The sequence below is a fragment of the Thamnophis elegans genome, chromosome 1 (assembly GCF_009769535.1).
Source record: "Thamnophis elegans isolate rThaEle1 chromosome 1, rThaEle1.pri, whole genome shotgun sequence".
NCBI lineage: Eukaryota > Metazoa > Chordata > Lepidosauria > Squamata > Colubridae > Thamnophis > Thamnophis elegans.
Window position 1 is genome coordinate 165,606,204 of NC_045541.1, and position 16,791 is coordinate 165,622,994.

At 48.0% G+C, this 16,791-nt stretch overlaps 1 protein-coding gene across 1 annotated transcript in view; it reads right to left on the reverse strand.

The window, feature by feature from the left end:
• The window catches only part of PIK3R2 (phosphoinositide-3-kinase regulatory subunit 2), a 49,621-nt gene that overhangs the window by 10,007 nt on the left and 22,823 nt on the right, over positions 1-16,791 (reverse strand). The window contains exons 4-12 of the mRNA XM_032238197.1: positions 16,411-16,473; positions 14,264-14,398; positions 12,223-12,427; positions 10,131-10,216; positions 8,788-8,893; positions 6,830-6,928; positions 5,814-5,994; positions 2,525-2,650; positions 628-770 (exon numbers count right to left, since the gene is read on the reverse strand). Coding sequence (XP_032094088.1) covers positions 628-770; positions 2,525-2,650; positions 5,814-5,994; positions 6,830-6,928; positions 8,788-8,893; positions 10,131-10,216; positions 12,223-12,427; positions 14,264-14,398; positions 16,411-16,473 — 1,144 coding nt within the window. The remainder of the gene's footprint in view (positions 1-627; positions 771-2,524; positions 2,651-5,813; positions 5,995-6,829; positions 6,929-8,787; positions 8,894-10,130; positions 10,217-12,222; positions 12,428-14,263; positions 14,399-16,410; positions 16,474-16,791) is intronic.

Here is a 16,791-nt window from a genome sequence, read left to right on the forward strand (position 1 = left end):
TATGTGTGAGAGAAAGAGGGTGAGAATGGCCCCTGCTTAATGGTTCACAGAATATACAGTATTGTAGAAGCAGATAGTAGGGCCTTCAGTCTGGCAAGTTTTTGCCTATAGGTGTGAAACAATAACGAGCACAGCTTGGAAGAATTACATGTCTTTTTTTTGGTTTGAGGTTCGGCAAGATGAGCACACAGTAAAAACGAGAAATTCTCCCCCCAAGTTTAGAGACAACCACATTGCCTTCTTGACAACACTACAGAAGTGGTTTGTCTCAGCGTTAAAAAAATAATAATTCCAGTCTAACCTATAATGCTGTTTCCTGGTGCTTTCCCATCCAAATAGTCCTGTTGAGGTTTTTCAAATCAATAATGGTGGCCCACGATAAAAGCAGTTGGAAAGGCCACAGAGCAGCACCAAGAATTTGCCTGCAAATTCTAGCTTTTAACTTGACAGCTGGGGAAAATTAAACACACAGGGATCAACCCTATTAGCTGTACTTCATTCATTTCCATTAACTGGAAATTTGTTGTTTTTTCCTGGGCTCCGCCTTCTTCTCTGTTCTGTTCTGTGAAATTCAGCCCATGTAGGGGAGGGGGGGAAAGATGCAGTTTTATTCTGAAAGGGTCTCACCGCTGCACCTCCTTCTCATTCCCTTCCCTCCGGAAACGCTCCACGTAATCCCGGCTGCATTTCTCCTGCGTCTGGCACTGCTCTTCAAAGATCTTGATGGTTTCGTTGAAGGCCTCGATGGCCGTCCGTTTCATTTGCAATTCCTGAACAGGAGGGAGAAAGAGGACGATGAAGTCAAGAGGAAGTACTACGGAAACCCACCATGAATAGGTAGCAGGTACTGGTAAATCCTGAATGACCGTAACAGAGCCAACTCATCAAGTTGTAAATCACGATGGCTAAATTGACTGCTTTGATAAAAGAAAAAGAAAAAAACACAAATACTTTTGTTTCTATTTGGAAACCACTTCTGGACTTTGTGCTTGAGGTGGGGAAAAAAATGAAACTTTGATTTGGGGTTTTACTGACCTGTTGTTATAGAAATGGCTAGTTGATACTACTGTTCTGACCAAGGCTTTCCAAGAGCATGAAGCAAACTCCGTGTCCCGACAAAAAAATTGACTGTGAATTCTGCTCATTCACATCCAACAAAGTCTTTTGAGGGAGGATTTACAGTCACAGACCTCATCTGGCTTGGAGAGCTGCCAGGCCAATCTCTGCAGAACTTGGCCAGGAGTCTCGGAGAGTCACGAAACAATGAAGCGAACTAATTGTCTCCTGCAAACTCCATTCCCCTTCCTCTCCTCTTTTATTTCCTCTGGGAGGGGCCATTCACCGTCCACCTGTGACCTTACTCCCAAGTCGACCCCTGTTCTTTAGCTGTTCCCTTCGTCCGCACATCCAGATGAACAGGCTCCAGCTGTTCATCTGCCTCACTGATGTCTGACTCTGAAGGCAGCTGATAACTGGCATATGGATCTGGCCCCCTCTCTGCCTCCGACACAGAGCCCTCATCAGAGCCTTCCCCCGACTCCAGGACTGGCCTAAGTTCCTCCCCAACCTCCCCACTGTCCGAATCTGCTGCCAGCTCGGCTGGCTGCTGGTGGGCCACAACACCTTCTATGTAAAAGTACAAGTTGAGGTTAGATGTTACTTCTTTTTCTACTGCACCAAAGCGAGTCGGAAATCAATGCCTTTTCTTCCCCCCCCCTTCTTCTCTACACTTTTTTTTCTCTTCCCTTTTCCCCTATTATTTGCTTTTGTATTTTATATTGTAAACTAATAAAGAGGATTGACATAGCAAAAAAAAAGTAAACTGTGGCAGTGGCAATTGTTATGCTGCAGTTGTTAAGCCAACCCATGGGCTACTATGGGTACAATTTTGCCCCTACCAGAAGTAAGTGCACGTTCTCAGCAAAACTGTTGTAAAACGTATTCGTGGGACTGGGGGTTGTTGCAGATGATCACAAATGATGCCTGGCTGCTGAGTGCCTGAACTTTGGTCACCATGACTGCAGGTGGCGGCGGGGCACTGTTGTAAGTGTGAATTGGGGTTGTAAGAACTCCGTAGTACCATGATGGCGAAACTACGGCATGCGTGCCAGGTGTCACGCAGCGCACTCTCTGTGGGCCCGTGAGCTCAGCTCTACTGCACATGCGTCCCTCCCGACGGCCAGCTGGTCTTTGGTTCTCTGCCATGCAACCGCGGGGCGCATGCACGGGGCCCATGTGTGTGTTCTGTGCATGCATGAGCGGGGTACTTGCTGGGGCCCGCTTGCGTATTGTGTTTGAACCTATGGCCTTCTCTGAGAGCATGTGAGCCGTCGCTCCAGCTCAGCTCAGCTGTGCATGCGCACCTCCCACCGGTCAGCTGGTCTTTGGGTCTTTGTCGTGCAAGTGCAGAGCGCATGCACGGAACCCATGTGTGCACGAGCGGGGCGCATGCGGAAGCCCATCTGCGCATTGTGTTGGAGGTTCAGGCACGCATGCGCACGCGCTTTGGGCAGGCCATAAGTACCTGCGAGGTGCGTGTGTATTCCTCGTACAGGAGGTCGTACTCGCGGCTCTTGTCCTGGTACTGTTGGTGATAGACTTTCAGCTGCTCCCCAACTGCCTCCACGCTGTCCTCCTTCACCACCTGGTCCTGCCAAAACAGAGCAAAGGATTAAGAGAATGGCCGTTAGCATCAGAGGTGGTATTCAGCCAGTACTCTCTGGTTCGGGCGAAAAGGTAGCGGCGACTGTGGGAGGCTCCTGATGCAATGTTTGAGCACTGCGCATATGCAGAAGGAGGTGCACATGCGCAGATGAGGTGTGTGCACATACATCTGCGAACCAATAGGGAAGTACCATATTTTTCGGACTATAAGACGCACCAGTTTTTAAGACGCACCAAGATTTCGAAGAGGTAAGTAAGAGGGAAAAAAAAAACACAGGCGGAAAATGGGCCGTTTTTCGTAAAAATTGGGGCGTTTTTGCCTTCCCACAGCCCTGCTGAAGCCTGCAGAGTGCTTTTGGGGGCAGCGGGAAGGCAAAAACGCCTGTTTTTGCAAAAAACGACCCCCTTTTCACAAAAATGGGATGCGGGGGAAGGGCTTCAGGAAGCCAAAAATGGCTGTATTTGGTGTACAAGACGCATCAACTTTCCACGCACTTTTAAGGTGGGGGGGAAGGTGCTTCTTATACTTCAAAAAATACAGTAAGTGAATTCCACCCTTGGTTATCATCCCTGGAAATGATATGAGAGATGTTCCTATGGAGCATCCTCCCCCATTGCTCCCCCAAAGCAAGACACTCCAAAATACTTTGCCAAGTTTCTCTTGAACGAAGGAAAGCCTCCTTAAGACAGTTAGCTTAACTGCTCTGGGAAAAGCAGAGTTGGCAACTTTCTGTAATTTAACCTTCCTGGGTTTTAAGAATCTTGGCTCCTCTTCAGTTCGGAGAAAGCCACTTTTCCCTTCTTTGTTCCAACAGTGAATTGCTTGCATATTCCTCCCTCCCCATGTTCTTTTCGGTAAATTAGTGAGGCCAGCAGACCAATTCTTCCATTGATTAATTGAAGATTAATGCCTGGTCACCCAAGACAGCCTTTTCAAGTCTGCTGCCTTCCAAATGTAGGAATAATGGAAATAGTTGCACATTATATCTCCAGGTTGCCGGGACAGCGAGCATTTAAGACTGCTGTGGTTAATTGCTGCCGAATGTCACTTTCTGATATATTAATCTAAATCCATTTTTTTTTAAAATTTAGCAGCTCTAGAGGCTGAGGTGACTAGCTCAGCATTCTCTTTCCAAAGAGAAGGCAGCCAGGGCAGTAAAGAAACTGCATAGGGCAGCACATAAATCTAGGAAACTATTCTTTTCCCTTCATGTTGCTTCTTCTGCACAATTAGTTTACAAGATAGACTGCTGCTAGATATGGAGGCTTTGCTAAGCCATCTCAACTTGTTGATACTGGTAGGAGTATCTATGGCAGTGGTGGGTTCCGGGCGGTACGGCCGGTGGTAGCCAGGAGCAGCGGCCACCCTACCGGAACGGTGGCTCGTTTGGCCCACCCGCCCGCCCACATCCCTTTTTGATGCAAACGGGCCAATTGCGCACACAATCATAGCGTGCGACGCCTGCGTGACCTCCACCGAGCAGCTGGGTGTCGCAGGGTGGTGCCGTGCGCATACTGCGCAGCTCACGTTCCTGACGAGGACGTCCGTTCCAGCTGCGATGGGATCCGGAACCCACTACTGATCTATGGAGATTCTCAAGTCATCCAGCTCATGGTTGTCCCCAAAGCTGCTTTTTTCAAGAGGCAACTGGACTTTCTGGTTTTTCTTGGAAGAAGTTTCTCTTCTCATCCAAGAAGCTTCTTCAGCTTGGATGGTGGGGAATGGAAGGATTTATACTCCTTGCAGACAGCTGGTCATTTGCATGCTTTTAAAGAGCTGTTAAGGCCACCTGGAGGTTTATCCAGTATTGTCAAGGTCACCTGAATAGTGCAAACGGGTGTGGAGCCTTCTTGGAGCTGCTGCAAGGACTGTGTTGTAAACTGGAGGCAGATGATGTCCTATTCCCCCCCCCCCTCTGTTGAGAGAGGGATGTTCAATTTTGACACAGGTGGCCTCTTTGATCCCGCTTTCAAACCAGCGGTCTTCTCTGCCCAAAATGTGGACTGTGCTCTCTACAAAAGAGTGGCTTTTATTTTTTAAAAGCAGATTTAAATGCTGAATCTAGTCCGGGTGGGTTTGTTCTCCTGTTATGCCATGAGCTTATGAAGAAGCTTCTTGGATGAGAAGCGAAACGTCTTCAAAGAAAAAACAGAACGTCCTGCTGCCTCTTGAAAAAGCACCTTTGGGGCCTTGTTGATACATGGAACTAAATTCCCCTATGGATTTGCCTAATCTTTGGATCATAAATCCAGCCCAAGGTCCCATTTGGGCCATAGGCCAGCTGTGTGCTTTAATGAGTTGCGCATCAAACCAAAGATGGAGATATTGTATTTTTCAGAGTATAAATGCACCTTTTTCCCTCAAAAAAGAGGATGAAAATCTGGGTGTGTCTTATACAGCATTTTTGGCCTCCCCAAACCCCACCCCCTTCACCAAAATGGCCGTGCCTAGCCTTTAGGAGGCTTCCAGAGTGCTCCTGCACCCTGAGGAGGGCAGAAATGAGCGTAAAACAGGCCACTTTTTGCTCATTTTTTGGGGGGGGAGCTCCCGGGAGCACTCTGGAAACCTCCTAAAGGCTATGCATGCCCCCCCCTTGTTTTGACAAAAATGGGCCTGTCTTTGCAAAAAACAGGGCGTTCTCCCCCCCCTCCGAGCACTCTATAAGTCTCCTAAAGGCTATGCATGCCTTTTTTTTTTTTTTTGACAAAAACGGCCCCATCTTCGCAAAAAACAGGGCGTTTTTTGCTTGTCACCCCTCTCCCAGGAGCACTCTATAAGCCCCCTAAAGGCTATGCATGCCCTTTTTTTGGACAAAAAACAGGCCCATTTTCACAAAAAACAGGCCATTTTTGGGAGGTCTGTAGAGTGCAAAAACCTTTAAAAAAAAAAAATTGCCTCTTCAAAATCTTGGTGCGTCTTATACTCCGGTGCGTCTTATACTTCGAAAAATATGGTAGATATCTTCCACTTGAGTTCTTAATATCCAGCATCAGGCTGCTTCTTGAGGAAGACATTTCACTTAGCAACCATAACCAACAACTCTACCCACTTCCGATCAGACGACTTCCTTCCACTCAGGAAGTGCTCAGGTGATTTGGCATCCTGTTTCCATTCTGTTGGTGCACAGTGAGTAACAACCACCTCTCACCTGCTGGTACTTGGAGATGGGGTACAGTAACCGAGTGTCCAGCTTGGCGTTGTACTGGGCCAGGGACTCGTGCCGGTAGTGGTTGATGAGTTCCACCACAGAGCCAAAGGTCAGTGGCTCTGAGAAGCCATATTTGCCTTCCCGGTGGAAAATCTTGATCAGTTTGTTGTTTCCCCCTTTCCTGTCAAGAGAGATGGACGACCCGACATTCAGCCCATCCAGGCTTGGAAGCAACACACCACTTCTCCCCCTTGTCTCTTTCCCCACTGCATGCCTGGGCCCCTCACCCTCTCTAAAGCCCAAACCCAGAGAAGAGACAGTGAGATGCAGTCAAGTTCAATCCTCTATTGCTCACACCTAGTGGACAGAATCTTGCCAAATGAAAGTTATAGTATTCCAACCTACTAGATACATCCTGAGAGATTCTAGGGCAGTGATGGCGAGCCTTTTCCGCACTCAGTGCCCAAACTGAAACGCACGTGCGTATGACCAGCCATCTGGTCTTTGGCTTTCCAGTTGGTCTTCAGGTTTCTGGTTCTCCGGTGCACACGAAGACCTGTGCTGGCTGCCACGCACCGGAAACTCAAAGACCAGGTGGCCAGTGCGGGTACCCACAGAGAGGGCTCTGTGCAGAGTGGGTTGCCAATTTTTTTACTACTGGTTTGGGCGCGCTCTCGCGTGCGTGCAATGCTTCTGCGCATGTGTCCGGGTGGATGGGCGGAGCCTCCCGCCATCACTACTACCGGCTTCGCCAATCTGGGTCCAACCGGCAGCAACCCACCTCTGGCTCTGTGTGCCATCTCTGGCACGTCTGCCATACGTTTGCCATCCCGATTCTAGGGTATGGTTACCCTAAGCCTCTTCTGTTCCCCTTTCTAGTTTGGAACTATGCAATGTCTTAACTCAGGCCTTTCTCTGGGAAAGCTCTGTGTGTCTGTTGTCATTCCCCCCCCCCCGCTCTTCCAACCGCATATTCCATCCTACAAGCCCCCCAACAAAGTGAAATTGGGACGTACCGGAGGGTCAATGTATATTCACCCTGGATCTTGCTGGAAGCATCCCTCACCAGGAAGGTACCATCAGGAGTGTCTCGGAGTTTTTCATTCACTTCCTCCCTGAAAAAGAGGCAGGAAGATTTGGATCAAGACTTACGATCTCCATACACACAAATGCATTTGGAACATGTTGGCAATGCTGTTTGGAGGAGCCCCTGTAAGTGCCAGGCCTCCTCTAGAAAGTTAAATCTCTCGTCCAGAGTAATTAGCTTAACACGGGTGGCCATAACTATTTGTAAAGTCTGTTGGTTTATACAATTTAAAAGCAGCCCAACTGAAAGAAAGACAAGGAAAGATGAGGAGAGGAGAGGAGGGGAGGGGAGGAAAGGAAAGGAGCAGAGGAGAGGAAAGGGAAAGGAAAGGAAGGAGGGGAGGAAGGGAAGGGAGGAGAGAAGAAGAAAGGAAAGGAGGGGAGCGGAGGAGAGGAGAGGAAAAGGAAGGAAAGGAGGGGAGGAAGGGAAGGCAGGAGAGAAGAAAGGAAAGGAGGGAAGGGGATCAGAGGAGAGGAGAAGAAAGGAAAACGAAAGGAAAAGGGAAAAAAAATAAGAAAGAACACCAGTCCTCTTGTATTATTTTTACCCTGTCAGTCTGCTCTATTTAGTTCCCTGATACACTCCATGTGAGAAGGGAAGGGAATAGGTGCTCTGGGCTATCCACGGGCCAAGAGAAATGGAAAATAACGTTGGCCGTCTTTTGAAGGCAACAAGAATTGTAGGTAGGTCTTGGGAGAAAGGGAAGAACAAGTTCTTTATCCACAATGGTGGCATCATGTCTCAGGAGGAGTTCACAGAACAAGCCTCAAAAGAATGTGTGTGTTTGTGTGTGTTTGCACTGCACATACGCACCTCCAGTCCACCTGGAATCACCGTTTAGTTGCCGTTTGACACTCATCTCCCTAAGAGTCTCCTAAGAGCTAATCCCCTCTGATTTTATTTTATCCTCACAACAATCCCACAGTTGGGTGGAGAAAGAGAGGGACTGGGGCAATTTGTAGCACACTGAGAACTTGGCCCAGATTGTGCAATATTGTTCTTCGAACGCTAGTACCGGTCCTGGCTTTCCAACAGTGAGATCCTCTCCATCCAATTCTTCCACAGGAAATGGCAAATGGGACAGAGAATACCAGGCTCCTTTCGCTGCCAAGGGGCACCTGACTCTCCAAACCCACAAGGAGGCATCAATCTCTGCCAGGGTCCAAATGATTCAGACAACCATTTGTCTGAAATGGCATAGTGCAGGGGTTAGCAACCCACGGGGGGCTGGAGCTGCATGTGGCTCTTTCATCCCTCTGCTGTGGCTCCCTGTCATTCAAAATATGCGCCGCAACTGCCAATGTGCAATACTCGCCCGGCATGCGATTTATTGAGGTTTTTGACCCCCTGATAGGCCAACCATGGATAAATCCAAGAAAATTAAAAGTTTCAGAAGAAAACAGAATGTTTAATTCAACTACATATGCTAGTTTTTGTAACCGTTCAGGAAATAGTCAGGCACCGGAAGGGTTTTGTGGCTCCTGGTGTTTTCTTTCCTGTGGGAAATGGGTCCAAATGGCTCTTTGAGTGTTTAAGGTTGCCGACCCCTGGTATAGCATCTCCTGCTTGAGCAGGGGGTGGGATTAGAAGGCCCCCAAAGTCCCTTCCAACTCTATTGTTCTATGTTTCGTGTTCTAAATCTCTTCTTTCAAACAGTTTCCTGAAAATTACCTGGAGGCACCATTTTCGACAGAAGAAAGACTGGCAAACCCATTTACAGTTGAATTAACCACTGAAAGGTTTGTGGAGAGAGCAAGGAAAGTCTCAACACACTTTTCCATCCCACTTCCAGAAAGTCCCATTCTGACCCAATTGTCCCTCCCACATACCCCCTCCCCCCATGACTGCAGTCTAGCTCACTTGGGTGTCCCTCCCCCACTCTTTTACCTGGAGATGTCTCCCCAGTACCACTCTGCATCCTGCAGGGTTGTGCCGTTCCCGTTGGTTAGAGAAACCGCTGCAGGTTTGGCTTTGGGTGGCTTCGGAGGCAAAGCTGAAAGAGAGAAGACCAGGGCGGCTGAAAGGAACCCTATCAACTCTATCCTGGAAGACCACTATGCTATTTGAAAAGGAGCATGGAGACCCAATAGTATTTCATAATAAGGAAGTCCTCCCATTCATCATCTTCTTTTAACCACCCCATCATCCCTTGCGGAGCTGAGTCTTGGCAACTGAATGGAGCTAGCAGAGTGTTTAATGGCCCGATGCTCTTCCTGTCACCAGTGCGGAGTTTTGTTCAGCATATACATTCTCAATTGTGCCCAAGAGAGAAATATCTGCCTTTACCTAGGATCAAACTCACAGCCTCCTGATTGTGAGGCAAGAGCTCCACCTTTAGGCCACTGCACCACTCCTCCCATTCCTCTCAATTACATGCACAAGAGTCAACCCACCCTGGAGGGGTTGAACAAACTAGGGACCTTGGCATTCAGCACATACACATACACCACACCTTGGTTAGGTGTGTTGATCTCCAACTTCCTAACCAAGGAAGCTGTTCAGTACATCTGGAGGAATCGCTGGTCAAGGCTGCTGCCGTGTTCCAACTACATCTACCCAGGGTTGACCTTCAAAAATTTCATCAAGTTAACATATAACTTGATATGAATTGTAGGTGATGACTGTGGAAGGGATGCACGAAAGCTCTTTGTAGCCAATTGACACACTCTTTACAATTTGTAATGGAAGATATTTTTTGTGGTGTTTGTTGTGTTTTGTCTGTTTGTGTTTATTCAAAAATAAAAAATTATTATAATTTTTTTAAATCATGGTGTTCTCTGCCTGGTTGCTGGGTGGGCGTGGCCATGGTGGGTGTGGCCTAGTCGGCCTCCTGCACAAGGGCGGAGGGGTGGGGTGAGCTTTTTGCCCTCCCCTGGCTCTGGAGGCTTTCCTCGACCCTCCGGGAGAGCAAAAACAGCCTCCCTAGGCTCCGGAGCCCCGAAGTTCTGATAGGCCCGTTTTTTGCCCTCCCCGAGCTTCCGCATGTGCCCTGCACTTACCTGCATCCAAAATGTGGGGACTCCTGGGAGGGACAGGATGTGGTGGGCTGGCTCAGCCAGGAGTGGGATTTGGGGGTTCTCCAAACTGCACAGAACCTTAGCTAGAGGTTCTCCCAAACCCCTGCAAACTCCCAGTAGCTCACCCTTGCATCTACCTGTCTCCCAGGCCAAGCACCCCTTCCCCATAATCCCTTCTCCTGCACCATACACAAAGACACAAGGTTTCCCTACCTGGAGGGGGAAGGTCTGGCTCAGTGTCCTTTGCCTGCAGAAGAGTCTCCAGGAAGAGGTTTGGAAAATCAGGCGCCGTCTCAGAGCTGTGGGAGGAACAGGAGAAGGTTATGCATCGGCGTGTACGGGGGCAGCAGCTGAGCGCCTCAGCTAATGAAAGAAATTCAGAGCCCGAGCTCCTCACTATGAGAAAATAATTTTTGAAAATACAAGCTTTCCTCTTTCACAGAGGATATTTGGTAAGCTCAGGGTTGACACGAGGGGTCCTTGGTGCTCTCTAAGCTTGGTTGTTATTTTGCAGGCGTTTCATTACCCAAACTAGGTAACATCATCAGTGCTTTTCATGCCAGAAGCTGCCATAAGTCTGATCCGCCCCATGCAAATTTCTAATTTCTGACTGCAAATCCAAACAGAATGTTCTGACCTAGGCTCCACAAGAGCATGAAGCAAACTCCTGGTCCCGAAAAAAAAACACACCCTTTTATTAATTGACTGTGGATTCTGCTCATTCACATCCAACAAAGTCTTTTGAGGGAGGATTTACAGTCGCAGGCCTTATCTGGCTTGGAGAGCTGACAGGCCGATATCTGCAAAACTTGGCAAGGAATCTCAGAGAGTCACTAACCAATTAAGGGAACTAATTGTCTCCTGCAAACTCCACTCCCCTTTCACTCCTCTTTTACTTCCTCTGGGAGGGGCCATTCATCGTCCACCTGCGGCCTTACTCCCAAGTCGACCCCTGTTCTTGAGCTGTTCCCTTCGTCTGGCAACTCTGCGCATGCGCACACTGGGAAGAGGCTCCAGCTGTTCATCTGCCTCACTGAAGTTTAACTCCAAAGGTAGCTGATAACCGTCAGACGGCCCCATCTCTGCCTCTGATGCAGAGCCCTCATCAGAGCCTTCCCCAGACTCCAGGACTGGCCCATGTTTCCCCCCCAACCTCCTCACTGTCTGAATCTGCTGCCAGTTCTGCTGGCCACTGGCAGGCCACAACACAGAATCTAAATTAAATAAAGGAGAATATAAACAGCTCAGGATTGAAATGAGGTTTTGAGCTTGGTTGTTTTCTTGCAGGCGTTTCATTACCCAAACTAGGTAACATCATGAGTGCTTATTGGATAATGAAAAACCTACCCAAGCTCAGAGAGCACTAAGGACCCTTCAGAATCCAAATCTATAGATAAACATGCCGGTCTCACCATAGAATTGGAAGCGACAACAAGGACCACCTAATCTTACCCTTGGCAATGCACCCAAAAACCAACTAAAGCAGGGGTCTCCAACCTTGGCAACTTTAAGACTTGTGGACTTCAATTCCCAGAATTCTTTGCTGGCTGAGGATTTCTGGGAATTGAAATCCACAAGTCTTAAGGTTGCCAAGGTTGGAGATCGCTGAACTGAACCATGCTCCTAAACAGGGAAGCTCAGCATCTTCGTACAAGCTTCCAGAGATGGAGAACCCACAACCTCCATAGATACCCTGTTCCACTGTTGTAATGGTTTTGTGTCTGTGTGTGTGTGTGTGTGTGTGTGTGTGTGTGTGTGTGTCTTTTCCCATGTAAAAAAAGACCTCTCCATTCCATCCCCTTTTTATTTATTTTTATTAAATTTATATGCCATTCATCTTGTTATCCAAAGTGTCTCTTACAATGGAGTGGAATGGAATGAAATAGAATAGAAACAGAATAGAATAGAAATAGAAATAGAGTAGAAAAAATAGAATAGAATAGAATAGAATGGAAATAGAAATAGAAAAGAAATAGAATAGAATGGAAATAGAGTAGAAATAGAAATATAATAGAATAGAATAACAGAGTTGGAAGGAATCGTGGAGTCTTCTAGTCCAACGCCCTGCTTAGGCAATGCAATGCAATGCAATGCAAAAAAATTGAATTATAAAAGCAATTATAACTATAGGAGCATTAAAATGACAAAAATCAAATAGGCTTCAGCTCCATTTTAAAGAAGGATTGGCTACTTCTGGCTCAGCAACTTTCCAGACCTATTTCCACCCCCCTGTTGTATTTTCAGGAGCTCCGATAAAAGGGAGAATCCTTGCCCTAAAGCAGAGGGGGATTTGGGGGTCACCCACCTGGCAGCTGCAGGGAGCCGAAGGAGCAGAACCCCAAAGATCTCACTCAGGGTCCGAGGTGACAACCCATTGCTTTCGGCTTGTTCGGCCACCTTGGAAAAGTGCCGGAGCAGGAACTGGAAGGTGAGGAGGTGTGGCAGAGGCATGGCTGGAGACTCCAACACTGAAAGCAGCTGCTTTTGACAAAGCTCCGGCTGGGGAACATCTGGAGAGGAGCAGGAGTTGGTTCCCAAAAGGAAAAGAGAGAGAGAGAGAGGCTTGAGAATCTGTGCATCTGTAGGAAGTTAAAACCTACCCCTCTGCTAGAAAAATGAAATATCCTTGGAAATATTAAGAAGGCAGAATATTATATTTCCCTGGATAAGAAATGGAGAGACATGTTTTTAGGTAGGAAAGAGACTCACTCTTAATAGCCCCCACTTTTGTCAATGGGCCATTAAAAGACCCGTGCCAGTCTATTCTACATAACAAAGACCTCCCCCTTCAGCTCCAGGGCGATGGGATTAAGACATGATAGTATAAGCCCTTTACCCATCTCCCCACAGGGCACCTGGGAAGAAGCGATGCTCAACCAAACATGGACTCAAAGCACAGTCTAGAGAGTTGCCCTTGCATGGCCCTGTGGGAGTCTGACAACCAATCAGAATACAAGCTCAAGATCAAAGGCCAGAGAGGGCATAAAGCCAGGAACTTTCAGCATTTGCTCTCTTTTCTTCTTCACCCAACATCTGGAAGCATGTGACACCCCTTTTCTGTTCAGGACCTTAAGCCACGTGATCCTGTCCACCATTAAACCATCTTTCCAAGCAGCCTCCATGTTTCTGGTGTCTTTTTCCCCACTTGGAACTGAACCCAGAAGGATATTTCTTCCAACACATCTTTGCATCCAAAGGTTGGGCATACTGAAACATGTCTATGTCTTCTAGGAAGACTAGGGAAACTGGCACTCCTTACATACCTAGAACCCCACCGAGCGTTCAAATTAAATCCTGGGAGGGAAAAAAAAACATGGAGAGAATCCAGAAGTTACGGGGCAAAATTACTGAGAAAACAAGAGGCTGAAGCAAGGCAGAGAATCGGGATATGATGTCAGTCCTGCTGACCGACCAAATCTTTGTGGCTTTCTCCCGTGTCTCAGATGTTTTTATTAAGAGAACTTTAAGAGCTGATGCCCGGATTGATTGATGGATTGATTGCTTCTTTCCTTCTCAGCCTTGCTTCTTTCCCTCTCTTTTATGCTGTGTATTTTACACTATAAGCCAGAAGCCTTCAAACTTGGCAACTTTTAAGACTTGTGGACTTCAACTCTGGCTGGAGAATTCTGGGAGTTGAAGTCCACAAGTCTTAAAGTGGCCAGGTTTGAAGGCCTCTGCTGTAAACTTACATGCTGGGACAAATCTCTCTCTTACTGATTTTACATAAGCTGTGCTAGATCCTTTCCTGGTGTAAGGCGAGCAAAAAGGATTTAAGTCAGTGTTTATTTTTTTTAAGAGGCTGTCTTCTTCTGCCAGGCCCGTACTTCCTGCTCTTTGTCCCAGCTTGCAGCTGTTCGTGCTTCTCTCCTCCTGCCTAGCCTCCACTCTAAAGCTTTCCTTTCCCATCAAAGTTCTTTGTCAGGCCTGCAGCCATTTTTTCTTTTGGATCTTTGGCCTGCCATACTTTCTGTTATTCTACTAGGCATTTTCTAATGTGGGGAAATGGGAGGAGGGATTGTACGGAGTGAGATGCAATGTAGCCATAACAAAATTCTTTCTAGAAAGCCAAGGTCATCCTTTGTCTTTCCACCTCTGCACCTGACCGGAACTGGATGGGTGGAACTGCCAGCATGGCAGTGGGAGATTGGACCATGTGATGGACTTGTGGGTGTGGGGGCAAGATCTTGAACTTTCAACAGGGTGGGGAAAACCGGGAAGCTTTCAAATTCGGGTTTTCCCAGATGTGCCAACGTGGCTCTCTTAATAAATTGGAACTTTGAGCAATACTTTGCCTTGGACTCTGATTTACTTTTGGATGCTACTTGGAACCCTGACACTCTTCTCACCTTGGAGCACTCGTAAGATTTCACCCTGCACGCAAGGGGGTACCATGGGGGTTGGCAGATCTTGCAGGTACCCCTTGAGAGCCTCGCCCAGGGAATGCACATCCAAGGTCTCCAAATCACCAGTCACAGCCCAGTCTGCAGGGACAGAAACAGCGAGAATGTCAACTCACAAACCAATCATGGTCTGCTCGAGGCTCACGAGTTAATTAGGGCATCCGTTGGAACCCTGATTTGTTCCAGGAAGCGACTCAGAAGCTGACCCTGGTTCATTCTGGCCAGATTTCCATCTCCCAGCTTACAGCCTTGACTATCCCGATGATTCTGACAATGGGAAATGCAAGCTGAACTCAAGCAAGGGCTCCACCATCACTTTCTGGCACCTTGACTCTACAGGTCTTAAAGCATGGCATGCTGGACTACTGTTGGCTCATGTATTTCAGCCAGCCTCTACCAGCAGCAGCAGTGGTGGTGGGATTCGAATAATTTAACAACCGGTTCATCCGGAATGAGGTTGGCTGTCGTGGGAGGTGTGGCCCATCCCCGTCCTCCAGCTCCACCACACATGGACAAGCTTCCCACGACGGCCAACCTGACCCTGGATAAACCCGTTGTGAAATTACCCCTCCCCCCTGCTATCAAAGTGGATCCTGGGTGCTGCGCTGCAATTGAGAAACAGGAAATGGAGCGGAGCAATAGCAATAGCAGTTAGACTTATATACCGCTTCATAGGGCTTTCAGCCCTCTCTAAGCGGTTTACAGAGTCAGCATATCGCCCCCAACAATCCGGGTCCTCATTTTACCCACCTCGGAAGGATGGAAGGCTGAGTCAACCCTGAGCCAGTGAGATTTGAACAGCTGAACTGCTGAACTGTAGTCAGCTGAAGTAGCCTGCAGTGCTGCATTTAACCACTGCGCCACCTCGGCTCTCAGCACAAGGGAAGGAGGAGGAGCAGGGAGAAGGAAGAGGGAAAGTGTCCTTCTCCTTCCCTCGCGTGGGCTGCTCCGTTGCCCCTTTCTCCATTACAGCACAGTGCCCAGGATCCACTTTGATAGCGGGGGTGGGTGGGTGGTAATTTAACAACCAGTTTGCCCGAACCAGTGCGAACTGGCTGAATCCCATCACTAATACTGCTTGTAGATCTTCTTACAACACCTACCAGGCCTTCTGACTCTCCAACTGCCTTAAAGTTCCTTTTAATACAAGCACTTCCCAGATGACCTAAACTAACTTGTGTGGGCTAAAGTCAACGGAAGGAATTCAAAACAGGGCAGCTGAAAGTTCAGAGATGCACCAGTGTGGCTGCTGGTGGTTTTGGCATCCACGCACATGGCAGCCCATCTAAGCAAAAAGTTGACTTTCAGAAAGAACCCAGCCTCAAGTATCAGCTACTTAAAAAAATAAATAAACTGAATGTGAGTTTAGAAAATAAAAATGGGGATGTGTCTAGGATCACCATTTCCTGACAATGATAAACTGAGATAGCCAGGAACTTGGGGGGATTTTAGGGATGGTGACAAAAGGCAAGCTTATCTGTTTTCCTTCTGGTAAGTGGTTCTTTGGTGACTAATTATCCCTACGGCGGCAGCCATGTTGTGGATGCACGACACCCACCCACCCACCCACCCACCCCCGTGGCATCCATTTTGCAGGAAGAGGGAAACCAAAATATGCTTCCCAGATTTAAATGTGTCCAGTGTTTCCCAATTTACTTTCTCTTCCTACGCATGCAGAAAACCCAAGTAGATCTTGAACAAGAGTGGCCTCCTGCCAGTCAAAACAGCCCATTTAGGCTGAGGTGGCCAACTTGGCAATGTCCTGCGATCTTCTGCCTGCAGAACACAAGGCCACCCAAACCCACAGAAAAAATATTCAGAGCCCTGCGGGTGGGTGGTATAACCCTCCGGCCTCCCTCCGCTTTTGAACTGAGAGCGAGTTAACTAAATGGGCTGACGACTCACGGGGTGCTTTTTCCGGCTTTTTAAATCAGAAAGAGGCGCCCTGCCCCCCTCAACCCCCCCCCCTCATCTCTTTGCTTCTGCCCTCCCTGCCTCAGCCTGCGAAGCTCTGAATACAGGCACTGCTGCTGCAGCCTCTAATCTCTTCCATCTGATCAGCCTCGCTTGCTCCCCGCAGAACTGGTTCTTACCGGTTCTCAGTGCTTGCCTTAGTTCGGAGCCAGATGTTCTGTAGAGCATCTTGCTGTCTAACCCTGCAAAAGCAACACACAGCAGATTGGATTAGCTTCACAAAGGAGATTTTCCCCCCCCCCTTCCTGGTGGGGGGCAGGGAGCTGGGGACGCTGCACTTTTGGAGGCAGGGAAATAGAAAAGGAAGGAGTAAGGCCAAGGCTTAGGAAAAGAAAAACTGTTTCCTGTTTCCCCACCTGCACATCTTCATATTTATACTTTGGTATCCCATCCTTTCCTTAAGATGCTCGGGGCCTACACCAAGAACCTCGTTAGGATAGGCAGAAGGAAGCCGATTGGGATAATGTCACCCGATGAGCTTCCACACCTCCAATTTATAA